Raw genomic sequence first — 16448 nt, 5'->3', positions numbered from 1 at the left:
TGTTTATGGGCTGTTGTGTGTAAGGGCAAAAATAGGGGGGGGGTTAAAATTTTTAATTGTGTTCAGTCGAGCTATGGAAAATTTGCAGATGTTTCAATAACATGACACTGGCTCTATATTTTTTTAGATTATGCTTTGTTATGCAAAAGGTAGTTACTGATTTATAATTAGTGCTGACGCTATTTGTTTCGTAATAAAACTTTACCTGGAATCTACATTTAGCTAGGCCAACAACCTCTGATGGGTTCCCGTAGACCACTGGGACCTCAAGGAACTTCTGCTTAATAGATGTAATGTAAGGAAGTTCTACTTTACCGAGAGGGTGGTAGATAAATAGAACAGCCTCCCAGCAGAAGCGAAAGAGGTTAACACAGTAAGGAAATTTAAACATGCATGGGATACTCATCCGGCAATTCCAAATCCAAGACGAGACCAAAGACTGATCAAGGTTTGAGTCTATAAAGCTGAAAAAAAAGACAAGAGAAAATTCTTTTTTTTCTATGTCAGTGTTTTTTAATATAGCACCAATAGCACCATATCTGTTTAAAGTATTTTTTTAAAAAACACTTATTTCACTACTACATCTACTGTGATATAAAACATCTTTCTCTCCACTTTACCCTTGTGATGGTTTGCACTTTTTGTCTCACAGTGCATATTATTTTAGAAGATAGTATGTTTTACTATGAGTGTATGTGGTAGATAGGTGTGGGAAATAACTTTCACAAGATTCAATGCAATTTAAGACAGTTTCCCACAGAAACTTTATTTTGACAGCTCAATTAAAGGTATTAAGTTAATGAGATTTAATTTCCATTGAGAAAGGAACACAGGTGGTTAAGTTGTCCAAAAGATTAAACCCCTTTTCTTACTGAACTATAAATGGTTCACGGGCTCGGTATTTAATTTATAAAGTAAACCTTCAAAAACCATGTCTACTAAAATAAACTAACCAAAAAATTCAGCTGCCAACACTTCTGTGTATTACGTCAAGGCTCCCGAACCTTTAAATTGCAGCAAAGTAATATGTTTTTTCTGTAATCCCATGGCAAATATACAAGAGACAGAAATTCTGCTTTGCACATTAGAACTCTACTGATTCAGAAAGCCTCCGAGTACACTTTGGGGATTTCGGAAATTGTTGTTTGGCTGTGAGCTAAGACCAGAAGCTGCCATTTTGCAAATGGAGTGGTAGGGAAGCCTTTTGGCCCCATTCATACTTTCACATCTACTTCAAATATCAGCTGATGAATATTTATGTTATATCTGGCAAACACCAGAAAGGAAAACAGGAAAAAAATTCTTAAGTTAGGAAAAGGTCATCAAAACTCTGTGGGATTTTTTTTTTTTTCACCAGCACTTTCCATGCTTGGCCTACAACCGATGAATGAAATCATTATATGCAGCAAACCCAAGAAAGTAAAAAGAAACGCGTAAAAGCCATGTTCATTAGAACCTTACTGTGTGTCGCATACAGATTGCTTTGAACGTAGAGGTAAACCAAATGCGTACTGATTGATGGAAACTCCGTTTGTAATTCCTAGAGCCAGGTTTAAAATCCAGGAGCCCTAATACACAATTTCTGAGTGGTGCTCAGGCTCGGTTATCCTAAAAGCTACAAAGATCAGTCATGGAGTGCAGCTAATGCTCCTTTTGCAAGATTTGGCCACAGGAATAACACTGCTAGGCTTACCTGGGAACCTTAATGGAAAAATGACCAACCTACTAACATCACGCTGCATCTGAAAGCACAAGATTACCTTTATAACTTGGTATAAACAAGAATAGAAGCCTCATAGCACAGATGAGTAAATGATTCATCAGTGCATGCTCCATAGAGCATGCAACCTAAAAACATAAATAACTTGGAAAACAACTCTAAATAAGTGGCGGGCACAAATGTAAATCCCACCAAGGCCTTGTGCTAACTTATATCCTCCAAACGACTTGTAAGAGTCCCCACCCAGGAGAAATTTCACAATTGGCTTTTGGGGCCATACGTACCACGCATGTGGTTAATATTTGGACCAGGGACCCTTGATTTCTTCTTCTTTTTTTACATATTATTTTTATTATTACTTTTTTATTGAACTGTATTGCGGATTAAGGACTTAATGTTTTATATATATTATGTGTTTTGGATGAGCACATGCAAGATTAAATACTTGGTTTCTCCTGAACTTGCAAAATGTAGTCACTGCAGTCATGTGCCCCTACATTTTAGTGAATAGTTGTTTTGTCAGTGTAAGCGTACAATGCCATGCTCTTCAGTTTAGTCTGGTCAGTTCAGTTACCCATTATCTCAGCTGACTCAATTTCTTAGTCAATAGAACAAAAAATCTTGTGAAAGGCTCCCCTTTGCTCACATTTTGAAGATATTTAGTGACTGCATTTTATTATTTGCTGCTTTTACAAGACAATAGGCATATTTTACTTGAGTGCATGCTTTTATGAACCATTAAATTATTTTATTTTTACTTTATGTATGCAAACTGTGTTAAAATGTCCCTTTCCAGAAGGTGTGTGAGGTCACATACAGATCTATGCAGAATCATGGCATAATGGTCTGCATATCCTTTACGACACTGGGCTTTTTGCCTATGAAACAACCCCGCTCTACCTTTTCATTCAGGGCCATCTTTAATGTGGGGCAAAAGGGGAAGCTGCCTTGGGCTCAGCATTTCCTGGGGCCCCATAGCAGCTGCCCCATGAGCCTGCAACAACCACAGTCACAGGGGTCACAACTCTTCCGCATTGGGACCACAGCTTACCTCTCTTGTACCACCCAGGGGAAGAAGGAACGTGGCAGTGTCACGTTACGTCATGTATGAATGAGTATATGTGACTTAGTGAGTGAATTAGTATGTTTGAATGAATGAATGTGTGAATGAGTATGTATAAGAGTGATATAGCATTGATGTAGCTATGTAAGTGAGAGAAATATAACACAGGCAGGGTGTTTGGGGGCAAAGATGGCACAGACAGGCTGTTTGGGGGCAAATATGGCACAGAGAGGCTGTTTGGGGGCAAAGATGGCAAGTTCTATGCATCCAATGTTGGTGCTGGGCAGGTCCTATTGATGCAATCTGGATGCTAGGGCAAACTAGGTTCCAGGACAAGTCCCTTGTGTGCAATATGGGTTCCAGGGCAAATTCTATTTGTGCAATTTGAGTGCCAGTGCTGGTCTTTGGGGTGTGTGACCTGTGATCTATGTTTGCAATTTAGGGTTTCCATGCATTATTTATTTGATCTATAGCTTCAATGCTGACTTTACGTGTGATTTTCAGTTGCTCTATTCCTGTAATGCTATGTTTCCATGTGTTTGATCTAAAACTGAACTACATGAGGGGGGAGAGGTGTGGCACAGTGAAGGAGGGGACAAAGGGACTCTGAGGGTGATGATGGAAGACGGGGTGATGACGGGGGTGGCCCACACAGAGCATCTGAACACCTTATCTCTGATCTTAGCTCTGCTCACAACTCGCATGTCCGTTTTGGGTCACTCGCCGGACCCGTATCGTACATTTGTTATGCGAGTGACATAGTAGTGTGAGTCTCCCCTGCCTCGCGTGGGGGTAAGAAGGGAAGATCACACTGACTCTGGCTCCTCATTATTTGTAGATTCAGTGCAGGAATTACTTATGTTTTATTGTGGTTTTTTTGGTGTTGGAGTGGAAGGTGGGATTGCATGTTAGGGACCACAGGGTGTTGGGGGTTTCAAACAAATGCTTGCCTAGGGTACAATCAATATTAAATGTCTGTATGTGCAGTATGGGCATTGGATTGTCCTGGCAAAGTCAGTACTGCTGACAGCTATATATGTATGCATGAGAAGATATTATCTAGCATGCATAAAACTTGCATTTTTCAGGTGTGACAAAGTCTAGACAAGGATGGATTTTCCATTAGACACTACGCACGGATATAGAATGCTGTTACTGCAAGAGCCAACAAAGCTGTGATAGATCTGCTAAAGTCACTGTACTCTTGAAGATGGATGGTAAAGTTGTATTGTGTTTCATGGCTTTTACTGACCTATATAACTCATATTAATTGAGTGTGTCACTTGAAGCTACTTGGTGAGTTTCCATCCTTACTGTGACTGCTGATTGGAAAGGTCCTCAGTTTTCTATGTGTTCCCCGTCCAAAACCGGCACCTTATAAATACATCAAAGCATGGAAAGGGACCCTGACAATGCTTGTACATGTAACCTGCTAATGTAATCTAAGTTGCATAGAAATTAAAGGGACATGTTCCTATCACCCCCTCTAAGAAATAATGCATATTAAAGTGAAAAAAACTAAAGAAATTACCTCTTACCCGACACAAAAGCCATGGCAACTCTTGCCGCACATGTGGATTATATGTCTCAATATACCCCCGCATGCAGTGTTTGCCAAGCTCTGGAGCTGACACAAGGTAAGTATATCATGCGTGCAGGGATGTATTTGGCCAAACACCCCCCTGCATGGGAGTGGGAAAAGGGGCGAAAGGGGCAAATACATATGTAGGGATTCTGCAGAATCCTCCCATGCATTGCTAAACAGACGCCACGAAAATCTAAAGGGACCATGTAGCTATCATATAGAGTAAAGTGAATATGATGTCTGTAGTGTCTCATTCTATTATAACTGCAAATGGAAACATTTGTATCTTGAGTAAAATGACATAGCAATAACTGTACCAATAGTGAACAGAGTTAAATGTGTAGTTTAACCAGTTAAGGGTGGGGCAGCAGGTGTAATTTCTCTTTGAGCTGCTCGGATTTAAGCCTTCTAGTACGCTCTTACATGGAATCTCACATGTAACTAATATGTTTTCAGCATTTAAACTCTGACTTGATCCTTTCTGTGTTTCCCTTTTTAGTATTCTCTTTCTGTAAATGTATTTTACACGGAACTGAATGGTTGTCCATTGAGTGTTAATCTCCCAGTTATGTTTTGAGAGGCTTTATTGCTGAGCATCTTGTCCTACCCTGGTATTAGATGAGCAATAAAATACTGCAGTTATGTATAAATAGATATTCTGGTTTGAGTCTTAAAAGTAGGCCATGTTTTGTAGCACACGGAAAAGTTTTTCATATTGAGGACCGGCATAGATAGAGTTCTGCCCTGCAGTATGTGGGATGTATAGACTGATGGTAGGGAACTAATTAGTCAGGTATACATCCTCCATACTGCAGGGCCGCGCATTATCTGGGCTGGTCAGTAATATGTAAAAATTATACTGTATGTGTTCTGGAACACATGGCCAATGTGGACACTCTAGTTAAAAGGTGTATAATCAATATAATCACTAAAGCAATCAATGTGAGGTCCCTGCTGCTTTTACCGATTTGGACCAGAACCTCTCTTTATCCATAATCCCCAGCTTTAAGTAAAACATGATAAATCCAAGTGCTATAAGAAAGAAAATATAAGTTCAGTGTACACAATTATTTTATGCAATACATTATGTAGACATAAAAATAAGAACCAGTAGATGTCACTGTACTACATAAAGTCATCAACCGTGTTCAGAGGAATAGGCTGGAATTCAATTGTTTTAAATGTATTTCATTTTAAAACATGCTTTGCAGTGAAGTAACTTTTAAACATGGACTGTGGCCCTAAGACCCATTGTTACCACATGACATCATGCAAAAGGGTACAGGATAATACTGAATACATCCTAGTCGACTATGGAAACTTTGTCACAAAATATGTAATTTGTGACAAACATCACATTCTGCTAAAATGTGTATAGAAATGTAGATTGTAAGAATATAAGTGTCAAAGTAACATCCACATGAATATCAGGACCCAAGGATTTCCAGCAGATCATTGCCCAAAGCATCCCGCTGCCTTCACCGGCTTGCCTTCTTCTCATTGCATCCTGGTTCCATGTGTTCTCCAGGCACGTGACGCACCCGGCCATCCACGTGAGGTAAAAGAAAACGTGATTCATCAGACCAGGCCACCTCCTTCCATTCCTCCGTGGTCCCGTCCTAATGCTCACGTGCCCTTTTCGGCGGCGGGCAGGGGTCTGCATGGGCACCCTGACTGGTCTGCGTTTTTAAATATATTGTGTATGTGACATCTCACTGAGCAGAGGTTGAGGAATGAAGGGTATAAGTAAGGTCCTACACTTCCACGAGCTGCAAACAAGCATTGTCTGGTAACTTAGATGCATTAATTGTTTATAATGGGCACCATCTTTTCACAAAGGGCCTTGAAACTAAAGACTTAACACCAGGTCTGGAACGTGAAATGGCCGAAGCTCTTTTACACTGTGACATAATGTTCAGCCACACAACTAATGCCAAGTAAAGAACCACACCATTGACTGATTTGGTTGCTTTGGCACATACCATTGTATGATTAAGAAAAGGTGCTTGTGGATTTGTACAGTATTCCACAAAAGGACACGTTCAGTTCTGGCCAAAATGTCATTAAGTTATGGCTGAACAATCCAGAATGTAATTTTATTGTATGAGATTGCCTCCAGAGTTCTTGACAAGCTTGCTGTTGCCCAGTCGAGTGTTGAAAACATGAACACACTCTACAGGCGATCAATCCTAAAATGTGATCTGCATGTAATTACATTATTTCTGGCTACAGGTGAGAGATTTAAAAGTATGAGTTCTGGACGCAGTTTTGGACATGTAACAATTGCAAATATTGTTTGTGAAACATGAGATGCAGTCTGGCAATATTAAAAAAGAATATGTTCAAAACGCCAGAAACTGGAGACAAGTAGAAAGAAATGGCTCAAGGCTTTTGGCAAAGATGGCAATTACCAGACAAATGTGGAAGTAGTATTGTGAAGCATACAGCCACTGAATGGGCTAACAACACACATACACATACATACACATACATACTAAGCTGGTACTGAATGTCACTAGTACTTTGCAATGGACATATGGTCAGTGTGAATGACAATAGAATCCTAAAACCATAAAAAGAAAAAATGGTTAAAAAATATATACATCAAACCATAGAATCTGATGGCAAATAACAAACCATTTGGCCCCTCTAGTCTACTCATTTTTCCTGATGTAAGACCCTTAATCAGTCCTTGGTCTTGTCCATGAATCTCGATAAAGAAAAACTTTCTTACATTGCATCTACACCCCTGAGCGTCAAGTTTTAGACTATGACCTCTTGTTCTAACAATGCTCCTCCTTATGTATAATATGGTTCTAATAAAGTCATGGATCTTTTGATGCACAGACATGGCATTTCTTTTATTTCTTCATGAATGTTGTATTCTCCTTTAAATTATTATTAGAATGTTTTCTCTTGGTATGCAATTACTTCCAAAAGAACTTGCATCTTATCTGCTAAACACTAGCTAAACACCACTGCGTTAAAAGGCGTTGTGCTTGTTGAGCTGCTGATTAATGGGCTGGTTATAAGGGAGATCTCTGATCTCACCAGCCGGCCCACTTTACCATCCACCGAATACATTAAAAAGCACTGTGAACCATTAAGACATGCTACACCGTATTATGATGTCATTGTCATATCCAGTGCCCCACAGTGAGCATTGCAGCCAATGGGGGTTGTGGGGGTGCTGCCACGGGTCAAGCCTAGGGCTGCGTTCAAGGTAAATACACCAGTGACTATAACCTATTACAGTGTTTAAGATGAATTTGAGGGGACCAAGTTCTTTTTTGTCATTTTCTTTTCAAAAATATATTATTCATCATTCCGTGCAGAATATTAATGTTCTGAAATGTATGCACAAGGAAACATGTTTTACATGTCTGAGGACAAACAAATGTAATTTACTAATTTTAATAAGTAAATGACACAGTTTTAAAAAGAAATGCGCACTTTGGCCTAAAATGTACATCTTATGTCTAGAAGTGGTACCTTTTTTAGTGGGCTGCGCACTAATAATAATAAACTGAAACCTTTTAAGCCTATTCATGATTACCTAGCTATAAATAAGGACTGTAGCATTTGTAAATAGAAAGAAGTGGGAGCAGGTCCCAGTGGCTTTCAACATCTAGACTACGAGCCAGTGACACTTCAAATAAAGAGGAAATAATGATGTCAGAGATTGAAAATTTGTAGGTCTGTGTCAACAAATATCTGGTTGCACATGGCTTCCGACAAGACATCAACAGTCAATAAGACTTTCTTTAGGGCTTTTCCTTTATAGAATATGTTCAATGTTTCAACTATAAAACTGACAAGAAACTCTACAAGACACATTTGTTTTAAAAATGGCAAATTACAGCAGGAAAACTTCAATGAGCTGCATTAATGTCTGGATGCTGTCCTCATATTGAACTCTATGTTCTGGCTCTTTTATATGTTGCCCATATGTGTGCCTTTAAATTCTCAAAGTGTGGTGTCTATTCTAAACTGTAATTTCTGCTCTGACAGTTTTGGACGATGTTCCTCTCTCTTTTTTTTCAACAAAAATAAAATCAGACTGCTTCAACTTATACATGTTAAAATAGACAAGCCTAAAAACTAATGACAGATGTACATGGACTTTAATTATTGTACTATCCTTCGCAGTAGGTAAAAAATGTAGCATTTTGGAATAGAGAAATACATGTGATTATCTACTAAAATTGTACATTTTGAGTTTTGTACAACCCCCCCCAATACTTTGTTCTCCATATGTATACTGAATGAGTAAGATCAAATACTATTTGTCTGAGTGTAAAATAAGGTAGTAAATATTCTATTTAAGGACAATATCATTGTTTGAATTTACACATGCGGGACGAATTTGGTCAAAGTTATTATTCATGAGGTATTATTATGCATGAATGTGCAACTCAACAAGAAAATGCAAGTTCCTCAACTGAATGCAACTTGACAGATTCCATGTCGGGTCAAATGTAACATAACAACTTGCATATGCAGATACAGTCGACTTGTGGACTGACAAACTTAATCTACTGACTCCACTGACAGATTCCACTGCCAGAGTCGCCTACCAGGTAACGTTAACGTGACCATCTATACAGACAGACAGGACAGACTACTGAGCGGCACTTTCTGTGAATATATTATTCTGCTTAGTCCAATACTGTCAAGTGGTTTTTAGCTAACTCTAGGACTGGGACTTTGGTGTGCATACCCTAGCGTGCAATTGTTTGCTGATGTAAAAGGGTATTTTTTCATTGTTTATATTATTACTTATATTTCCCTTTTTATAAACCCACTTAATATTCATGTGAGTTGAGCATTCTCTCCCCTTATAGAGTACAGCTTGCTCTTATTTTTTGACAGTGAAGTCAAGAGGGGCTGTCGTGGTTATGTTTTTTTTGTTGGTTAGATAGAATAATTTAAATGAATTTTATTAGAAAGAGATATGGGACTAAAAGCCAGACTAAAAAAAAGAATAAAAAGGCTAGAGATTAAAATTGGCATATGCACTATAAGGTCCGCTCCCAATAAATGAGGTATGTGTGCCTGCCTGCTGGATGCACACAGCCACACACTATTCACTTACTCTCTTGCAGCATGCAACTGTAAACCCAATCCACTGATTGTGACAGTAAAGGTAAGTGAGAGGCGGCAAATAGTCAAGTAATGAGCTCTAACTGCTCATATTTGTGTCTAGCAAACATACACTATATAGACAAAAGTATTGGGACACTTGGCCATTACACCAACAGGGAAGTTTATCAGAATGCTTTCCAGATACATAGACATCAATATGTAGTTGGTCCCCCCTTTGCAGCTATAACAGCTTCCACTCTTCTGGGAAGGCTTTCCACTGGATTTTGGAGAGTTTCTCTGGGAATTTTTGCCCATTTAACCTGTAGGGCATTTGTGAGGTCAGGCCCTGATGTTGGACCTTGCTTTGTGTACTGAGGTACAGTCATCCTGGAATAGAAAAGGTCCTTCCCCAAACTGTCCCCACAAAGTTGGAATCATAGCATTGTCCAAAATGTCTTGGTTTGGTGAAAGGGACATCCCAAACCAACATCCCAAAACAACATCCCAAAACGACATCCCAAATGATATCTTCAGTTCACAGCTTGTCTAAACAGATGAAAGCAAACCTCTGTGCAGCAGATTGAGAATGAACCAATTAAACAATTATCTTCAGTCATGCTTAACTAGCTGTAAAATGTGTCCAGGGCTCCTTCATATAAACCAAAACTTTAAACCAACCTATATATATATATATATATATATATATATATATATATATATATATATATATAACCTGTCAAATTATCATTATTTATGTTACAACTGTTCTGCATTCACATGTGAATAGTGATTTTAATATGTATGCATGTAATATATATTTAATTAATGTAATAATGCAATAAAGAAAAATGAAAGTATTTAAAAACAAAACCTCTGAATAATTAAAAAAGAACATTTAGTAAAAAAAACCCATTTTTTTTAAAACCATTTTTAATGTGTAATAATATTTGTAACACTCATAATGATTGCTCCAAAGTTTGCAAGCAACTTGGAATGCAGTTAAAGTACAAAGGTTTACATGGCATGGGAAGGTGGCCCAAGTAGAACAAACATCACAAAATTATAGTTACTCAGAATTGGTAAGAACAGTGGACTACATCGTGTATGTTCCTTCACCTTTGATATTTTCGATTGAAAAGTGGGCATATACATAACTATATATACACATGTACAGTACATGATGAATCAGGCTCAATTGTTCCTGCAACAAATGCAACATTGAGTCTGTCGTTGCATGTTAAACCATTAAGCATCATTCTGGATCTAGCATGATCTATAGTTAGTAGAATTAATATGTTTAGTAATTCCACAGCAAGCTTTAGCAGCACCATATTTAGGTACAATGTTATTCCCACTAACAGTAATTTTACTTAGCAGAACCTGGGCTATTGTTTAGACCTTTCACCTGCTTTCCTCTACATGGCATTTTAGAGGATGTGGATGGGCCACAATAGGCATAAGTTATTGTTACCAAGCAGAGACGACTAACCCTTCACCTTGCTGTATTTATCTGATTGTGTTTCTTGGACCATTTTACTTGGTTTGTTGTTCCATCTGTCCATTGGTACCAAAGAGAACTGCTTAAATCATGAGCATCACTTCAAAACTGTATATCAAAGTGACTCTAGATTCCATATGGGGGGTTGTTAGAGTCAACTCAATTCTTTATATTTGCAACAAAACCAGTAATACAAACATAAGTGTAAGGTTCTGCATCATAGTAATTGACTAACGTTTTAAGGGATGTGTGAAATGTTAAGCACTCTTTGCCTATGTCATTCTAGCTGTGTTTCGGAGAGTAAAGAATTGGATTATCTTTTTCCTTTCCGTTTTCTCCTCCCTTCGTTCTTTTCTCACTGCTTGTCTATCGCTCTCTGACACACATACAGTACTTTTGTGAAGGGGTAAACCAGGTCTGCGTGATTAATACATGTAAAATCTTCAAAGCGGCCAAATAATAAAATTATATTCTGTATTATCTGCTTTCCACCATCAAGCAAACAAAGAACCCATTAATGATAAAACAACTGTATCTGTTTACTGACACTGTATTTTCATCACTCTAATGTGCACTTTAAATTCCTTTCTGATTATGTCTTTTAGAACACTCACATTCATCCAATGTCAGCAAACTTGTAAAATGCTCATTGTATGACTTTATTCTGACTGCTACAATGTAATAAAAAAAAACAAGTGGGAGCAAAATGTATGTTCTGATGACCACAAACATGGTACCCTCCTCTGTACTTATTAGGTATGTCACTCCGATGGTATTCCTAACATCATTTCAAACTTTTTATCCCCAGACCAAGCAATCATGTGGGTAGACATATTTTTAAGAGGATATCAAAAGTAATAAAACTCTTATGTCTTGGTGTCCTCTTTTAGAAAATGGCCATTAAAGAAAATCTGAATTCTAATCAGCAGAATATAAAACACTATGTCAGCATTTACACAAAAAATTCAATGCATCGGGCTCAATTGTCGAGGCAGTAAATAAAACTGTTTACACAACATCCCATCCTTAATGGAACAGAATTCAGACGTTCCAAGTTCAAATGTAGAAGGCCTTCTTTTATCACGGTAGAAAATAGTCAACATAGGTAGCACATAAACTGTAACAAAAATATTGTTATTAGCCTGTTTAATTGTTTAAATGCAGCTACTTAACCCCTTATAGACAAAGTTGTTTGAAGGCTATTCTTTTAACCCTCAAAGACGAAGATGGTTTTTAACACATGGGTATAACAGCACTCTCAGCATTTTCACTATGACTTTCCCTAACAATAATTTTTATTTTTCATACTTAGATTACCCACCAAACGTTATACTTTTTTTTCAGGACACGTATATTTTCTTATGAAACAATACCCATAGTAACCGCTAGAGGTTCCTTTCTTTCCATTGATATACTCGATGGTTATTTAGTTGGCATGAGTCAATGCCATTGGTTGCGATACACAGGTGAATTAAGCGAATGTTTAATTGTTTATTTGTTCATATGTGAATTTAAACAGCTTTTAATTGAAACACAGCTAATGGGAATGAAAAGGAAAAGTCACAGAAGACCCTCTGCTGCTGCAAGGGTGCTGTGTGTCTTTTGGGTTCATGGTGTGGTTCTGACACTACAACTAAGCATTCCCCCTAAGGTAGTTTTAAAGGACCTGTAGAGAACATCTGGGGGGCCTCAATGGTAGCCCCTCTTAAAAGACACAAACTGCCTAGTTCTGCCTTCCTAACCAGGGAATTTTTCCTTGAAATAATGTGTTGTTATACCCTGTTTAGGCATATTAATCGCGTTAAGGGTATTTGAATGCAGACACATGGCCAAGTGGCAGGGTAAGGAGCAATAGTTGGGGTTTGCACAATACATTTGGGTTGCTGCACATATTTTGATCGTTTTACACAAATATAGCTGCAGTCACAGTCTTTAGTTCTTGGAAAAAGATCGTCATCACTGCTAACAATGTATATACAATCATTCTGTGCCATCTCATTATTTTTGCATCCCTTGAGATGTCCATCTCATTCATGTAATAGTTGTATTTAAGTGAGACTCATGACTTGGGCACGGTATATTCGCATATATATTCGCTTGACCCATCCCTTACAAAAAAAATTACTGCTGTTTTTCTGAAGTAATACTGCTATTTTTTGGACATGAAAAAACTGCAATACTGCACTTTTACTGCAGTATTACTGCACATTTACTGCAGTTTTACTGCATTTGTACTTCACTGTACTGCAGTTGTACTGCAGTTATTTTTGTACGGAAGTACAAATGCAATAAAGCTACAGCACACTGAAGAGCAACAGTAGGTTTGCAATATAAAAAAAAAAAAGTGCGGTAAATGTGCAGTAATACTGCAGTACAGTGAAGTACAAATGCAGTAAAACTGCAGTAAATGTGCAGTAAAAGTGCAGTATTGCAGTTTTTTCATGTCCAAAAAATAGCAGTATTACTTCAGAAAAACTGCAGTAATTTTTCGTAAGGGATATAATACACCTGAACAAAAACACCAGACACATGAGGCCACAGTGCTTCATACTGTGACAGAATAAAACAGATACATTATTACACATGCATATAACATATTCTTATAAAACAAACCTGGCTAAAATCTTGAAACGTAACTGACAGGCAGATAACACGAGCTAGGTTATACTAGCATACTTGTAAACCGTGTTAAACATAAAAAAGAAACAACATTCTGTAGGGATAACCCTCCAAATACCAATGGAATCTGTTGGGTCGGACACCCTACCTATATCAATACCCCCCATGGACTGAACCCCGCGGTGTAAAGCCAGAGCTGAATCTTGGTGTAACAACCAATTAAAACTTTGCTATAAACCCTATCTCCATAAAACTTCCGCTGGTCACGAATATAACAATGGAGGGCGGGCGGTGAATTCGCTGCTTCACTCTGTTGGTGAAGATTGCTCTTGGCCCAAATGGCAGGAAAATTAGCCCATAAATAGCTTCAAATCAGCCCTTCCAATAAGGTCGGGCATAACAGACCTCTCATATCAATGTAACCCCCTTAATACATTAACCCTGTCATGCTTACTGTCAAGCCCAGTCATGCAGAGGGGGCGAGGTAGTGAGAAGTGGCAGAGGGGGGCGAGGTAGTGAGAAGGGGTGGGGGGTAGTGAGAAGGGGGCGCCAGAGGAGTAGTCCACATAGGGCGCAGGAACACTTAAGGCCGGCTCTGGCATCCACGGAACTAAACAAAATGAATAATCCTCTCTAAACACATCAGAATCTATATCGTCTAAACCTTTTTATTCCAACTTAATTTCTTCATTGAAGATTCAAGGATTTTACATACAATCGTGCAATTAAAAAAAACCTCAAAAACAAATATGTCTTTTAGCGAAATACATACCTAAAATGCAATTCAGCCAACAAAAGAGAAAAGAAAAGTCTTCCCGGAGGTTACCATCTCATGCCTGGTAGGCAGGAAGGAAAAGCTACAAGAAACGTAATGACTTAACTAAAGCTTTATAAGAGTTACTAAGAAGCCGGGGTCCGGAGACGATTTAATATTCTATTTAGGATCCAGAATGATTTAGAGGTACGTGGAGACTCAATGGCAACTCCAAACACATCTTAATCGTATGATAGGAAATTCTGACGTTATTATAAAGCATGTTATTGATTGACGTGTTTGTCCAACGTACTGGAAGCCATACGATGTCTGCCAAGTTCATTTAATTCCCTTCAGCCACTTCTTGCTCTATACCGAGCAAGCCGTTACCACCAAACTCACTTCAGCAGCTACATGTCATTTTGTCAGATAGATGTTTCCCTTGCAGAACTGAAAATAAAATGTTGTGCAATTTTGGATATGTAATGGTTAATGCCAAATAACGTATCACATAAATCATACCTCCCAAGGGTCCCTCTTTTGGACCTAAATTGACCCAATACCGCCTGTTCAACTTTCTTTATCGCTGAGAATGTTTGGTGGGGATGAATGTAGCCCAAAAGATGCCTGTCTTTATCAGAAATGATGCACTTATATATATATATGTATAGTAAGAAATTCAATAGAAATGTTCACTTGGGTTTTAAACAATTTAATTAGCATATAATACAATCAGGAACTAGTAGAACTCCAAGTAACAAAGTAGCACAAGAACCATGTGCTGATCAGTATGTATAGATGTTATAACATATCAATGAATTATTTGTCCATTCTGGCCCTCTTGCTAGGCAGTTGATGGTCACTGTTGTCATTTGGGGTGGCGGTTGGTGAACTGAAACTCCTCTTCTTTCCTTTTTGAATGTAGTTTTCAGGCTCATTCACTTTAATAAAAGTCCCCCCACAGGTAACCTGATGGTGTGACCACCAACGTTCCCGAGCAGAGGGTGCCCGATTTATTGCCCGCATTATGAAGCCAAACTTTGGCCCCCAAGCTCTGCAGGGACCATTACAGAGCCACCAGTGTTTTCTGCATTCAGCAACCTCTGCATGGAAATTGTGGTAGATGGAAATGTTGGCGCCAGTGATGTTATTTATGCGCTCCATGTGTTTGCAGAACTCTGGTCCGTGGTATCCATCACCTTTGTATTGGCCTGTTACAAACAGGTAAGCGTGAATCATTTCATGGAGAAGGACCTCAACAAGATCTCTCCTTGATCTCAAGCTCAATAGTGGCTTGCTGATATATATAGTGCACACGTCTTCATTTTCCTTGTAGTAACAAATCCCGGTGTTTAGCATCATCCTGCGGCTCCATTTTACTTCCACCCCCTTCAACTGTCCCTGGAAAAACATGCCATTAAACGACATGAACAATTCCTGGAGGTTGGGGTTTGGGTCCAGCACCTCCCAAGCAGGATCGATAACTGATAAGCACTCAGGATCTATATAATCCATCGCACTGGGGAAAAGCTTCCACAGCTAATCAAGTTTATCACCGCAGCAGCTCCCTCTCACAATAATCAAGTAGCAAATGCAATGACAGCAGAAGCTTATGACACTATGATGTCATGGTGAGTTACAGAATGTTCACACCCAGCACTAAGCTACGTACACAATCTCACTGAAACTCACAAAAAAGTTGAATGTTTCAACTTAACCAACTTTGCTGCTATCTATGACCTTCATGAAAAGGGTTTTCCCACCCTACTGTTCAAAGCTTTTTTCGCCATTTTTTTAACCTTGTTCAATCGCAATTTCCATTTTTGCTATTTATTGTATCCACACAATTTATATATTACCCCCCCCACCCGATGGAGAGATATAACCCATTATTTAATATGAATAATATTTTAAAAAGATAGAATAATTATGAATAAAAATAAATGTTCAATAATACATACCTAATATCAAACCTCTTCTTTTCTAGGATCCAGTGGCATCACTAGGATTAAAGTCATTGTCCATCTTGTGGTAAGGGTACAGCATCACACCTATATATACACGTACTGTACACATATACATGTACTATATGCTGCCTTTATGCATGCCTGCCCATACATATAC

At 38.4% G+C, this 16448-nt stretch overlaps 1 protein-coding gene across 1 annotated transcript; it reads right to left on the bottom strand.

The window, feature by feature from the left end:
• Positions 1-15143: 15143 nt before the first annotated feature.
• On the bottom strand, positions 15144-15937 carry LOC128483135 (DNA-dependent metalloprotease SPRTN-like). Its single transcript, XM_053459195.1, has one exon. The coding sequence runs from the start codon at positions 15837-15839 to the stop codon at positions 15144-15146; it is 696 nt and encodes a 231-aa protein (XP_053315170.1). The 5' UTR covers positions 15840-15937.
• Between the last annotated feature and the right edge of the window lie 511 nt (positions 15938-16448).

Source organism: Spea bombifrons, chromosome 3 (genome assembly GCF_027358695.1).
Source record: "Spea bombifrons isolate aSpeBom1 chromosome 3, aSpeBom1.2.pri, whole genome shotgun sequence".
In the NCBI taxonomy this organism is placed as follows: domain Eukaryota; kingdom Metazoa; phylum Chordata; class Amphibia; order Anura; family Pelobatidae; genus Spea; species Spea bombifrons.
The sequence above is the reverse complement of the archived record's forward strand: the minus strand, read 5'-3'. Positions and strand labels throughout refer to the sequence as shown.

Bases quoted from the DNA above. Each gene is read 5' to 3' on its own strand.
- LOC128483135 (XM_053459195.1), bottom strand. From the start codon at position 15,839: ATGGATTATATAGATCCTGAGTGCTTATCAGTTATCGATCCTGCTTGG.